Consider the following 13,849-nt stretch of genomic DNA (forward strand, 5'->3'; position numbering starts at 1 on the left):
CTGCATGGATGTCAATATCCTGGCTGTGATAAATTTCCTATAGTTTTGCAAGGCGTTCCCATTGAGAGAAACTAAGTAATGGGTACGCACGATGTCTCTGTATTATTTCTTAACAACTGCGTGTAAATTTACAATAATCTCAAAATAAAAAGTTTAATTAAAAAAAACAAATCCAGACTGGCCACCCGTCTGGGCCAATTAGGGTTTGTGAGAGTAACAGATAGCTCAGCCCAGTGACTATCAGGGAGGAGCAACATGGCGGACAGGGTTGGGCCTCCCTGAGAACCAAGTTTTTGGCTGCCTGGGGCAGAGCAGAAAATGGTAGTGATGGCATTACAAATGTCCCAGGGACTACGGCCAGAAATCGAAACTCTTTTTACCCTCTGGCCAGCCACACCCTCACAACTGCTGCTCAGCTAAGCCGTGAGATAAAGAAGCCCCACATAAGAATGAGTTGAATGAGGAAATCACAAATGTAACTTAATCCTGTCTGCACTCAGAGAGATGAACCAGATGACTTCTGAGAGTCCTTCTAATCTGGGAGTCTTATACATTAGGGCAACTCCCATCTAAAGGCTAATCAAGGTGGTTACCTTCACTCAGTCGCGGCAGATGAGGAGAGGGGGTGTGGTTCCCTCACATGACGTGTCCTGCTCCAGAATAAGGCCCACGTGCATGCTGGTTACTCACCTGGGTGGCAGGGTGCTGGATGGCCAGCCCCCGAAGAAGTCTCAAGATAAACGGCAGGGCTGGGCGAGATAAAAACTTTTTCCAGATGTCAGCATCCAAACTGCAAAGCAGAGAGAGGCTTATGAGCAGGCCAGAGAAGCAAAGGCCACCTAGAAACCGGCTGTTGATTCTGGCTTGTTGAGATGTGACCCTACAAGCGTACCATAAAGAATCACAAAGGACCACCCAACTCAGCTGAGAAACCAGGTAGAAGTGAAACCAGATAGAAGTTTCTGTCTCCTTGAAACAGAAACCAACTAACTGCCATCCTTTCCCACAGCCCCAAGGGCTGCATGGTCACCTTGATAGCTTCCAGAAGGGGAGGGAGACCCCAAGGAAGGTAGAGGGATGCCAAGATGATGAAGGAGAAAAGGAACCAGAAAGAGGGGAAGGAGAGCAGCCCCTCTGACAGAGGTGCCCCTTACTTCTTGGCACTGGGAATGTGCTTCTTCATGTAGTCCAGTGCATTCTGGGTGATTCCCTTCTGGAGGATCAGATCCTTCAGCTGATGCCCGTTGCTGTTGTTCTTGATGCCAGCTGCGATCTTACAGAAGCAGTCCAGGAAGACTTTATCGTCGCCACTGTGATCTTCGTCATACCTAGGAGGAAGGAGCAAAGACCCTGGGAGTGTGAAAGGAGGAACAAAAGCGGACCACGTCCTTTTCTTGGTTGACAATCTTCAATGGCCTATAGGATCAAGTCTAAACTCCTGAGCATAACATAAAGACCCTTCTCATCTGGCTCCTGCCACGCCCCCCTAACTCCCAACCCCCTCTTGCATTTTCATGCTTTTGCACACGTGACTCCCTCCAGCTTGTCATATCCCCTTCCCATGTCACCAACCACTTCTCCTTCTCTGCCTCACCAGGTGTTACTTTAACACAATGTATTTTACTTTTTGCCTCCCCAGTTAGACCAAGCCCCTTAAAGGCCAGACTAACACACAAAAATCTAATAGAAACTCAGGTGATTCTTCCTTAGTCTCACAGAACTAGTTCAGGGTTTTCACAGGGACTCCCGTTTAGCTGTCTGAAATCTAAGCAACATACTTATCAAAGCTGCAGTACGGTTTGAACCGCTCCACCAAGGTCTGCATTTTCTCCACCTCCCCGAAGGACAGGTATGGGATGATGCGAAGCAGGCCCTGAAGCACGCTGGGGTTGGAGCGAACAAAGGTGCTGTTGATCTGGTCCAAGAGCATCACGAGTTGATCTTTGTCACCCGTCAGGAGGAGGTTGCCCTGCAGTAAGAGAGAGGACGGGAGGCCCACTAATAAGGTCGGGACTTCGGCTGCAGCCAACATCTGGCCCTTAAAGCTCATCCATTTCCATCAGAGCCATCAGAAGTAGCCCTAGAAGAACAGCATCTCAGCACTTCCTGGGGAATAATCAGCAGTGTGAGTTCTACCTCACAAATTCGTTTCTAACTTTCTGCAGTGGCTCTGTTAATAGTCTCAAGTGGTCAAAATATACCAACACAATCTTCCCCTCCCCTGAGAGAATGCAGGCTGCCTGGTATTCATTTGGTCGTATCTTTAGCCAAACCATCAGCACCAACAAGAACAGAGGAACACGTGGCTGTGCTAAGTGGAGAGAAACTGAACTGGGAGCTGCAGACCTGAGTTCTAGGCCCCCAACTGTACAGTAACCGACTATATGATATCGAACGGCTCACTCATCTCTCTGGGCTTGGAGCTTCCTCAACTGTGAATTGAGGGGTTGGACTAAGGCCCGTGTCTATCAACTGAAACAGCCAGCTTTGTTTCCTCTGAATCCAGATTTCAGGCTTTAACATAATGATGTCACCGTGAACTGGGCAGGTTCAATCATTCTTGGTTGACACAGCTAGACACAAACAAGCCAGTGGCTGGCAATGAGACGATGTCTGCGGGTGGACAGACCGGGCTCCACTCACCTTGTCCTCACTCAGGGGCTCAGCATTGGACTCATCCAGAATGATCTCCATAATGCTAAGCACCTGCTCGGCCACAGCAGCACCACCACTGTCCTTGCTTTCTTGCTCAGCTACCAGGGCCTGCAGGAGAAGGAGGCCCAGTCAATCTAGGGACAGACCATAACCACTCACTGCTCATGGGATCTGCTCCTCAAGGATGTTCTTCGTGGCCTTACATTCCGGAAATCCTGTGCGTGTGTGTGTGTATGTACATGTGTACATGCATGGAGAGACAGGCAGTGTGTGGGTTTCTGAGGACAGTGAAAACGACGTTTCGGTTTCTTTCTGGTTGCCCTGAGGTGAATGGCACTACCTTCCCACTGGGGTGCAGTCTGGACTGGTGTAGGGACTAACTTCCTCTTGCTTCTCATCTGAATTCAGGAAAGAAACAAGGAAGCTCTCGGGTGCCATGGCAGCAGCACGGGGTGAGCCAGCAGGAGGATATAGGAACAGCCTGAATAATTCAAGCCTCTGTGCCCATCAGTTAGACAGATGAAGGGCTTGAAAAGGCCACAAATCCATTTCACTTGAGCCCAGAAGTGAGATGTCTTTCCCCCACCCAGGACTTCCCCCACCGAGGCTCATTCTTTGTCTTTTGCAGCCCACACTCTTTACCAGGTTGAGAGTCCCCAGCATGACATTCAAAGTGTTCATTTCCAGCTTGACCAGCTGTTGCCGGTTGACTTTCACCTTCACGCAGTAACTGAATAATTTCAGCAGCACCTGACAAGAAAAGCCAGTCAAAACCCATGAGACCATCTGAGAGTGAAGACATGGGGACAAGCAGGAAAGAAATGTCCAAGAGGGGTCGTGTACAATCAGCACATACTCCCCCTGAAATACAGAGGACAGCAAAGTTTCCTTAAGGAGACATGATACGGTGGCTGGGCTCTCCTGTCAGGCTTGCAACTCAACAGCAATGTTCTCCAGCAGTAGCTCCCGTGGGCTGGGTATATATATCTCTGCCGTCTCTAAAACTATGGCAAGGACACTAATTCTTCGTGGAATAGGTGATGCCCTGTTGTCTTGGGGGAAATGCCAGTACTAACTCAGACTCTGAACTAATAACAGTAAACAGAAAGATGCCAAAGCTCATGGCCCGTGGGAGCTCAGAACCATGTAGCTCATTGAAAACATGGGTACAATATGTATGTTCTCATGTTCCCTGAAGGTGAAAACAACAGGGTAATATGTATGGTGCCTTTAGAATCCTCTGCTCTTCCCTAATGAGACAGGTGGATGAACAACCAAACAAAATCCTACAAAAAATTAAAGAGTTACTTACAAAAGCCATTTTAAAAAGCAGTAATAATAATAATTGACACAGGTGCAGCTTTCTGGGGAAAGACAATTAGACACTGGTTCCACAGGTGACTAAAGAAATATAGCAGAAGGCTTGCTATCACGCTGGTTTTTCGGGAGGACTCGGCAGGGAAGAGGGGAGTGGGGGAGGGAGCCTAAAGTGTAGAGAGGGCCAAGGAGGCTGTCAGGTCCTTCACTGGCTTGCACTGGTCCACGGCACCATGCTGCCCCCTAGGGTTAAATGGCAGGGGTCACAAGCTTCTGTCCACGGGGGCCTCTCCCACTTAGCTGCCTCCAACTCACTGTTAGAAGGTGTCGTCCCTGCTTGAAGTCTTTGATCCCTGCCAGTCTGTTAAGCATGCATTCCAGGCCCTCACACTGGGCCATCACACCAGCCATCTTATACACTTCTTCTTCATCTTCTTCTTCGTCTGGAAGAAAAGGGAAGCCAAGCAAAAATGGAGGTGAAGACAGGAATAAAGCACAGCCCTCTTCCAGGCCGGGGGCTACTTCCCTTTTCCGTATCTCCACTAAAGAACGTAGCCAATAAAAGGGGTCAGTATTGGATATCAAACTTCACTGTCTCACTCTTAGTAACTTTTTTTAAAGTTTCAAGTCACTTAAAATTGTTTACTCAAATATGTGAAAATACACGCATTTACAACCACTAGCGAAAAAAACAAAAACAAAAACCCTAAATAAGGGGCCCTGAACACTCATTTGTTGCTCGCTGCACTTCCCCCAGCACCCCCCACCATGGCCCCAGCGGCATCTGAACGGGGCCACTGATAACCGCGTTCTTCCTCAGCCAGAGGAGTAACCCCCCCTCAATTCTGAACAGAATTACGAGAGAGCATTTGCCCAGACTGCCCCCAAGTCCCAGGACGTGAACTGCTGCTCAGCGCTCCCAGTCCTCAAACCAAACGTGCAGTGGCGTCTGTGGGAAGGGCCGTACCCGTGGTGGAGTCCAGGGACTCGATAAACTCCTCGGTGGCGTCGCCCAGCAGCCCCCGCATCCGGTAAACAATCCTCATGGGCTCTCCCTGAGCAGACAGAGTTGGAGAAATGTGCTTGTGAACAGGCCCAGAAAATGCAAAGGACTCGACACCTGGTCTTGCTTAATGCTTCGGCGGTGTGGACAACTTCTATTTCTCTGCAGGGTCTTAACCACAAAATCTAGAATCCAGATGCACTACAACTGACTTAGAGGAAAGAAAGCTCATTTTATTTAAGGTCTACTACAAGCCAGGAATTGTGTGAAGCATTTTACAGACACTACCTCACTTAATTTCATTAAAACTATGTACTAACTATAACAGCTAGTATTTATTGTTTTTACTCTGCGCTAAGCCCTATGCTAATTAGGCACTTTATATTACCCTTTTATACAAGGTTACACAGCTTGTTCAAAGTTATCCAGCTATAAGCCCAGTTCTGTTTCCAAGCCTGTGCCTCCTTCAGGAGTACAAAGTCTCTCTAATCAATAGGGACCACTACTCAGGGGATCAGGACGAGGGAAGTCAATTAGATCAAAGGGCTGCGATTCAAGTCTCAGGAATCAAAAGCAAGAAAACAGAATACACCAATCTTTGCCTAGGGAGATCCTGAGGTCTTCATATAACCCCACAGCAAGGAGAGGATTCATCCAAATTTCCTCAAGCTAAACCTACAACCTGAGAGAATGACTAGAAATAAGTCTTGTAAATTAGAAGATTCCAGCAACTTTCCTAAACTGGATCATGAGACTTCACTCTCCACCAGGTACCAGCTTAGGCACTCTAGCGCACGTCGTATTATCCTAATTTTGGAGGTGAGAAATGGAGGCTTGAAGTCACATTCTAGCAAATTAAGTGGGAGAGCAGGTACCATACTAATTCAAGCTGCCTGCCTCTAAGCCATGCTCAGCTTCAGGAGACGAAACCCTGGAGGGAGAGAACCTGTCAGGACAGGTCCCAGAGCATTTCCAGCTGTGGAAGCCCAGTGGGAACTAAGAGAGGGGACAGCCATAGACCATGGACAGAAAGAGAGAGACACAGAAAACAGACCCTTGTCTGTAGCTGAAGAGATGGGCTGCTTATCAGGGAAATGGGGGATAAAGTAAAAAGGGAAGCTGATGAAGGCCCGGATAAAAAGGTGCCACTGGGGCTTCCCTGGTGGCGCAGTGGTTGAGGGTCCGCCTGCCGATGCAGGGGACGCGGGTTCGTGCCCCGGTCTGGGGGGGATCCCACATGCCGCGGAGCGGCTGGGCCCGTGAGCCGTGGCCGCTGAGCCTGCGTGTCCGGAGCCTGTGCTCCGCAGCGGGAGAGGCCACGGCAGTGAGATGCCCGCGTACCGGAAAAAAAAAAAAAAGGTTCCACAAACTCTGGACTTTGCCAGAAGAACCCCTTGGTGGATTAAGCGCATTAATGGGAGGGACAAATGATCCCAACTTCCTGCTCCTGGTTCAAAAGGGGAGGCTGACGACGTATATTCTTTGGGTTCCACACCACCATTTACAAGGGCGCCCAGAGAAGCTTGGTCTTAATTTTTTAGGTGCATCAGGGATTAAATATGTATGGTTGTTTTGATGCTAAAATGTCAGTGGGGGAAGTGGAATATCTGACTTTTATAAGTGGACAAATGGTACTGAGGTGGCCAAAAGGACCACAGTGTCATGCTTCCTTCATTTCCCTTTTCCACTCCTTCAGAACAACTGCCTTTTGAGTCTCAATTTCCCAACTAGTAAAATAAAAACTATGCTCCTCGACACAGTACTGGAAAATGTTCTGAAAAGTGAGCAAGCCCATGATAGTTGAGATTAATCTCAGTCAAGAGGTGTCCACTCTTGACAGCAAGCCCTCCCCATCACCGGGCTTCCTCAGACTTTGCCCGGGCCAGCTGCATGGCCAGGAAATGCTCACCCCTCCTGAAGCTCCTCTCCCCTCACCAGTAAGCTGCCTCACAAGGAGGACAAGGTGACTGGTTTTCTCCACACCAACACCGACAGGGGAAGTAAAGGTCCTTACATGCTGCTACCACCTGGGCAAGTAACGATGAACAACGGCTCTTCCCAGTACAAGCCTGCAAGTCAAACCACACCTCCAAGCAAGAAAACAAGCACATACCTCATTCGTGGTACACCAGACCTTCTTGTAAACCTCGGCCACAGGAAGGTCCAAACTAATGATTTTATTGTTCACTAGAAGCTGAACAGAAAAGAAAATGATGCTGTTATTTGGAAATAATTGTAAGGCAAGTAAGTTTCAAGGTCAAAGGGTGCTTTATGGCATAATGTCTGTGCATCAGGGACCTATCGACTCTCTCTCTCTAAAAAATGCACATGTGTGCGCAACACGCAGAATTTTGTGCACAAGTTCAGGGGTTACAAACAGCTTTAACCCAAACCAAGACTCCAGGTTAAAAAACTGCTGAGGACCTTCTCCTATCCTGAATCCATTTCAGCTCAGCACCAAAGAAGACAATTTTCTCTATTTCACCAACATGCTTTTCACCATGTATACGATAACACCAGACCCTAGTGTTGTCTGCCAGACGGTACCAGATACAGGGCCAGAAATCTGCACAGGGGCTAAAGTGCCAGTATTTAGGGAGCTTAATTAACTTGGAATCCCTGGGAAGCCTCTGCCACAGCAACAAGAACAATAAAAGCCTGTGCCATGACAAGCAACAGTCACCAACCATTTGCTTACCACGTGCCAGGCAGTGGGCAGAGCCCTTTACAGGTAATTACCCTGTGGGGTAGGTAAGTGGAGATCCTTAGCCCGCATTTACAGAGGCCCAGTGTTAATTGGCTCCTGAGGGAAAGGACCCCTAACCATGACAGTGGTGTCCTATGCTTGTTACCTCCATTCCACTATCATCCTCCAGGAGAGCCACCAAGTCACAGTCCTGGCAAATCTTGTTCTTTATATCCCTCATGAGTGGCCCAATGCCTGGCTCATTGCTGCTGTACGGGTTCCCAGGCATCCTGCCCTGTAAGAAGTCTTCTTGTTGGGGATCCTTCTCCAGGGTCACAAAGAATTCAGTGACTTCATTCTCCTCCTAAAGGACAGAGAGAAGGAAGCAGCAGAAGGGATGGCATAAATACACGTGCAGAGGGATGGCAGAGACCTTTTTGATTTAGACCATGCTACCTTGGCTCATGGACACTCTGAGGAAAACACACCAAACTCATCCAGCCCCTTACATATTTAAAGACATAAAGGATAAGAAGCTCAGAGGTGATTCAAAAAATCCAAATATAATTCAAATAGCCTTAAATATCAAGCACCTTCTCTGAAACTTAAGGGGAGATTAGAAGGGAAAGCCTAACAAAATAAGCAGATGAGGAGTGACCATGAAAGCTGGATCACTGACATGAGGGGAGAGAGGGCTCTCCTCCTGCTCGTCTCATGCGATGTCAACCAACCTGGGGCCAGATGACTTTGTCCCTGGTGACCCTCCAGTCAAGGAAAGGGTCTTCTCTATATTATACAATATTCAGGCACACCCAACCCCACTGATGTCTCATCATTAACTGACAATGCTGGTGTTCTGCATTCTTCCTCAATAACAGGAGGGAATCTTTGGATCATACCACGCTTCTATATAGTTCGGGCTACGGAAACAGATACACCGGCATCCAAGTGTGCACAAAACGTGGGCATGGAAAGAAGGAAGAGGGTGAAAATTTCCTTACGCCCAACTCAGCGTTGCTTCTTTCACAGCATATTGGATTAATACCAGGATTTGGGCAATGGGAGGTTAGACCTAGCCCAAAAAGAAAGATTGGTTTTGACTTTGAATCTAGGAAATGAGACCAAGGAAGGTCCTTAGATTTCCCACCATGTGGAACGGGAATATTATGAGGTTGCTTCTGTTTTACGTGCAGTGCTTCCTAAAACACTGCCTGAACAGGCCACCGCTGGTAAGATTACCCATGACTATAATGAATCACCAAGAGGCTTCATGGAGAAATGGCTCATGCTAACACCCCGAGAGCCACGGGAAGCACCACTGCTTATGCTTACAGGATAGATGATGCTGCAGAGCCTCTCAAAGATGAAGACAGGAGTCCGGTAGTCATCCAGATTGTAGCGCTTGGCTGTCTCAATGCACACAGCCATGAAAGCCTTGGTTTCCGATTCTGTACCTACCAGAAATCAGTGTGGCCAAGTCAGTTAGGAAAGAGCTTCACACACGGAAACTAAGACGAGACTTTAAATGAAGTTCCGTCACTGACAGATTCTTTCTGCCCAGCAAGTCTTTAAATGTCCTATGTGGCAATATCAGTATTTCAACTGGAAACCTGAAGCTGACTGATTCTTATACTCAGACCACATTCCATTCGAAAGCCTTAATACCCAAGTCAACACAGAGCATCACAGTTAGTTGTGTACACGTCTTGCTCCCTCTGGGAATTATAACCTTGCATCCTCTTGCCCAAAATAGGTACCCAAAAATATCAAATAATGATCCTAACTGCATTCCAGTCAAATCAAAAGGAAGTTATAGTTTTCAGTTTCATTCTAAAAGGTTAAGTAGATTGCTCTCTATAAATGAAAGAGATAAACTTCAAGTCATATATGCAAGTGCTGTAATTACGCTCTTGAAAAGGGTCCAGTTGCCAAGGTCACAAACCAGCTCAGCAAGACAGCTGAAAATGGCCCCAGAAGGACCTCCATGTCTGGCAATACAGCAGACTATGTCCCCTGACCTACTTTCTACTCCTCCACTTAAAAACAATTTAAAATACTGAATAAAAAGGTTATCAGTGAACTGCCACACTAGCAAAGAAAGCTACAGCCCCAAAATTAGAAAAATTGGGAACCCAGGGAGGTTAGCAAAGCACTGAGGCGAATTTTTGCCATGAGCTTTCATTTCCATAACCTGCCAGGATCTGAGAGCTGGATACAAAGCCCCAAATCTGCCAAGGTGGAGAATCTGGCAGGAACCACCCCGCTATATACATACATGTAAATCTGGTACCCCAAAAGAGCTACATCCTTGGTATAAGGGTCAACTAAAAATAACTCTCCATTTTCCCCCAAGCAAATCAATGAAAGGACATTGTCTTCCCGCAAAATGCGGCACTGAGTAGAGGGGGAAAAAAAATCTCCTCCAAGAACTCATAACAAGCTGTTCTTCACAGGGGTTTGTGGCTCAAACTATCTAGGAGGTCTGAAAAATCTAAGGTCAGAACTTTGTTGAAGGTGGCCCTGGGATGGCTGTACCCTGAGATGCCTCACAGAAGCGGTTACAAATCTTCTCTGGAAAAACCCACCTTTGACTCAGGTCCTGAAGAATTTCCACAGATAAACCCTCAAAACACGAGCTCAGTCAAAAAAAAATTACAAAATGCGAAAAGATTTAAGGCACCATAAGCAAGAGCCAGAAAAACAAACAACAGAATTAGATCAATAAATACTTCAAATTTTAGAATCATCAGACACAGAAATAAGTTTGCTATGCTGAAATATTGTAAAAAGAGTAGGAAATGTCAGTAAAAAAACTAGAGACTATAAAATCTACACAGAACTGCAAGAATTCAATGGGTAGATTAAAAAGATAACAGAGTGAAGAAAAAAATTAATGAACTGAATGACACGGTATGGGATGGAAGACATTATCCAAAATCAGCATAAAGATACAATGAGATGGACACTGTGAAAGAGAGAGGAAGACACAGGGATGACAGAGTGAGAGTGGAGCTCCACAAGGACAAGGAGAAAGAAGAGAGCAGAGGCAACTGAAGATATGATGGCCAAGAATCTTCCAGAACCAGTGAAAAACACCAACATGAGAACTTTTGACCTCTTCCCGCACTATGAGCTCAATATAAAAAGTCCAAACTGGGAACTCCCTGGCGGTCCAGTGGTTAGGACTCTGCGCTTCCACTGCGGGGGGCGTGGGTTTGATCCCTGGTCGGGGAACTAAGATCCCGCAAGCTACATGGCGCAGCCAGTATAAAATAAGTCCCAAATCTCTGAGGCCAGCTCTGGAATTTTACAACCCCAAGAACCAATAGTCTCAAGAGAAATTTCCTCTCCTTCTTTCCTTGAATGTGAGACGTTTGCTGCCCCTGCCCTGGCTCTGAGGAAGTTGGGGAAATCAGACCAGTGTACCTAAGTGGAGCCAGAAGGGACATGGGAATCTCGGGCTGCAGGCTGCTGGGTGGTGCTACCTGTGGTCATGTCCTCCAGCATCTCCAGCAGCATGTCCTGGGTCTCGTCAATCAGCTTGGTCCTCTGCACCACCAGCTTCCTCAAGCACAGGTATCCATTCAGCACAGTACCCACCAAGCGACTTTTAAAGTGCCTTTTGATGGATTCCACCTCCACGAAGGAGGAAAGAAGGCCTGTGGGGACAGGAAAAAGTTGCTACAAGAGTTCTGAATGAGAATTAAGCTAAGAAGGCTTAATTCATCCTCAAAAGATGACGAGCAACTCAAAAGCAGGGAAACACTATCTTTGTGCTTGGCATGGAGCATGCTCAATGATGTGAACTAGTCAATAGCCAACAGATGCTCAAAGACGTAAAGCCATCCCTGAGGAGAAAAACGCAGACCTTAAAAGTGCAGTGTGGTCAACATGAGAGAGAAGAGAGTCAACCACAGCATCCAAGGAACTAAGGGTCAGTCCCCAAACTATACCCAGGGTACCCTAAAGGAAGGGCTGGGAGGCTCTCTCTACCTGTGAGACTTTTGAGGGCATAGCCCTGCTGCAGATCAGTGCTCAGGGTGGCCTCCTCCAGAGCCAATAAGCGGGCTATTTCCTAAACAGGACAATAAGCACAGTTAGTGTGACAGCACTGCCAACGACACCGGTCCACCCCACCACTGGTCCAGGAACTGGCAGCGCCATCTTTTTATTCTAATGCTCTCTCAAGCTGAACCTTTGCAGAACTCCTTTCCAAGAAGCCAAGGACAGTTGCAATGACGTTAAGGGACTGCTTAAAAATGGAGAACAGTCAAAGTGACCCCAACAGACTGCATATCCTCATGATGAACACAATGAAGTCACAGAAGTATCACACGCAGATCTCGGAAATACTGCAGGCTCAGTTCCAGACCACTGCAATAAAGCGACTACTGCAATAAAGCGAGTCACACAAATTTGTTTTTTCCCATGAATATAAAACTCATGTCTACACTCGACTGTAATCTAGTAAGTGTGCAATAGCATATGTCTAAAAAAACAATGTCTATGCCTTAATTAAAAAATAATGTTGTTGGAAAAATGGCGCTGATAGTCTTACTTGATGCAGCGTTGCCACAAACCTTCAATTTATCAAAAACCCACAGTCACCTGCAGAGTGCAATAAGGCAAGGTATGGCTGCATTTTCAACAAATGTTTCTTCTTGGCATAAAAGAACACCACAAAGTTCACGCAGAGAAAGAGGACAATGAAAGCAGAGCTAGGGAAAGAGGCTCTGCTGGGCTGGGTGAGACGGAGGTACCTTGGTGATGAGGTTGCCCACGTAGGGCAGGACCCCTCGAGCTGCCAGGTAGACTTTCCAGTGAGCTGAAGTGATGAGCTTCTGGTAGAGCGCCAGGTACTCGGCGGCACACTCGCCGGCTACACTCAACTCGTCCAGGTAACTGCCGTGGAGAGACAGGCACTGAGAGAGAACTCAAACAGCTGCAACAGTCCTAACAGCTCCTCTTTGCTTCTTCCATCTTTCATGCCTCTGCTGTCCTTCACTCCCTCTTCCGTGGAAGGAAGGGGGTGGGGCGAGAAAACCCCAAACTCCCCACTCGGGAACTCCCCACCCTTGGGGAAAGCTCAAGAGCACACAACAGGTAATGCAGTGCAACAAACTATACACGTTTGGAACGATAAAGCACCAAAAGATGAATGGCGGTTATTGGGGCAGCACGAGTATGGTTGTGATTGAGACACTCACAAGGTAAGTTTACCAGAGTTTAGTGGCCAATAATGTGGGCTTTGGAATTGGACTGCCTGGATTCAAATCCTGCCTTCCAGTAGGCAAGTTAATTAACCACTTTAAGCCCAGCTAAGGATTAAATGAGACAGTGCATGCCAAGCATTTATAAGCTCATAAGATCTCAAAAAATACTAGCTGCTGAAATTCTGCTGCTCTATTACCGCCACCACCACTGCTACTACCACTACAACTGTACTACCACTACAATTCAGCTTTTTAGAACTTTTTTGTTTCTGTGATCTTCCACAAGGAATGAGACAGTTATAGAGCACAGGTGCGCCTCCAGTCGCCCTGATCTATGGATTCCCCCTGGGAAAGCGGGAAGGGCTCGAGATGAAGTCCAACCACCCTGCCCATCCCACTCTCAAATGGTACCTGGTGAGGAGGTCGAGGACCTGCTGCTTGCGGCTAGGAATGGTGGCCAGAGCTTCTACGATGGTACAGGCCGCCTGCCGTGCAGCCTGCGTCGCGGGAGTAAAGAGCACCTGCGGGGTATGGACAGAAGCCCTGGCTCAACTAACAGCCTCTCATCAGGCCCCGCAGGGCACAGTCAACAGCCACCCATCCAGAGGAAGTCCTCTGAGTACCTCTCTAGGAAAGGTTAAAGGTAAAAATCACCAGCTAACACAAGATCAGACTGCTGCAGGCTGGTAAAGAGGCTGCCTAAGAGCCACCTTCTTCATGGAGATTTTCTCCATCAACTACTTTGGAGAACGTACTCAAGATGACTGAAGTACGAAAAAAGACAAGCAGGTATTCTCCTTAGCAAAGCCATCTATAATTCTATTTTGGGGACAGCTACATGGTGAACACTTAACATTTAATGTAAACCAGTTATTTATGTTATGAACCAATGGACAAATGAATTCTCTAAAATATAAGTACTTTAATCTTGAAGAACATTAGCTGGAAAGAGGAAGAGGACAGCAGAAGATAGGA

The 13,849-nt window shown here is 47.2% G+C and overlaps 1 protein-coding gene across 1 annotated transcript in view; it reads right to left on the reverse strand.

Annotated features, from left to right (window-relative positions):
* UBR4 (ubiquitin protein ligase E3 component n-recognin 4) overlaps nucleotides 1-13,849 on the reverse strand; it is a gene marked incomplete at its 5' end in the record, with an annotated part of 128,561 nt that overhangs the window by 17,632 nt on the left and 97,080 nt on the right. Inside the window, 14 exons of the mRNA XM_079726660.1 lie at nucleotides 691-790; nucleotides 1,155-1,328; nucleotides 1,779-1,969; nucleotides 2,644-2,763; nucleotides 3,298-3,405; nucleotides 4,288-4,415; nucleotides 4,940-5,027; nucleotides 7,089-7,169; nucleotides 7,828-8,025; nucleotides 8,994-9,115; nucleotides 11,147-11,320; nucleotides 11,655-11,736; nucleotides 12,422-12,563; nucleotides 13,286-13,395. Coding sequence (XP_079582786.1) covers nucleotides 691-790; nucleotides 1,155-1,328; nucleotides 1,779-1,969; nucleotides 2,644-2,763; nucleotides 3,298-3,405; nucleotides 4,288-4,415; nucleotides 4,940-5,027; nucleotides 7,089-7,169; nucleotides 7,828-8,025; nucleotides 8,994-9,115; nucleotides 11,147-11,320; nucleotides 11,655-11,736; nucleotides 12,422-12,563; nucleotides 13,286-13,395 — 1,818 coding nt within the window. The remainder of the gene's footprint in view (nucleotides 1-690; nucleotides 791-1,154; nucleotides 1,329-1,778; nucleotides 1,970-2,643; nucleotides 2,764-3,297; nucleotides 3,406-4,287; nucleotides 4,416-4,939; nucleotides 5,028-7,088; nucleotides 7,170-7,827; nucleotides 8,026-8,993; nucleotides 9,116-11,146; nucleotides 11,321-11,654; nucleotides 11,737-12,421; nucleotides 12,564-13,285; nucleotides 13,396-13,849) is intronic.

This window comes from Hyperoodon ampullatus (genome assembly GCF_949752795.1).
Source record: "Hyperoodon ampullatus genome assembly, chromosome: 2".
Classification (NCBI taxonomy): domain Eukaryota; kingdom Metazoa; phylum Chordata; class Mammalia; order Artiodactyla; family Ziphiidae; genus Hyperoodon; species Hyperoodon ampullatus.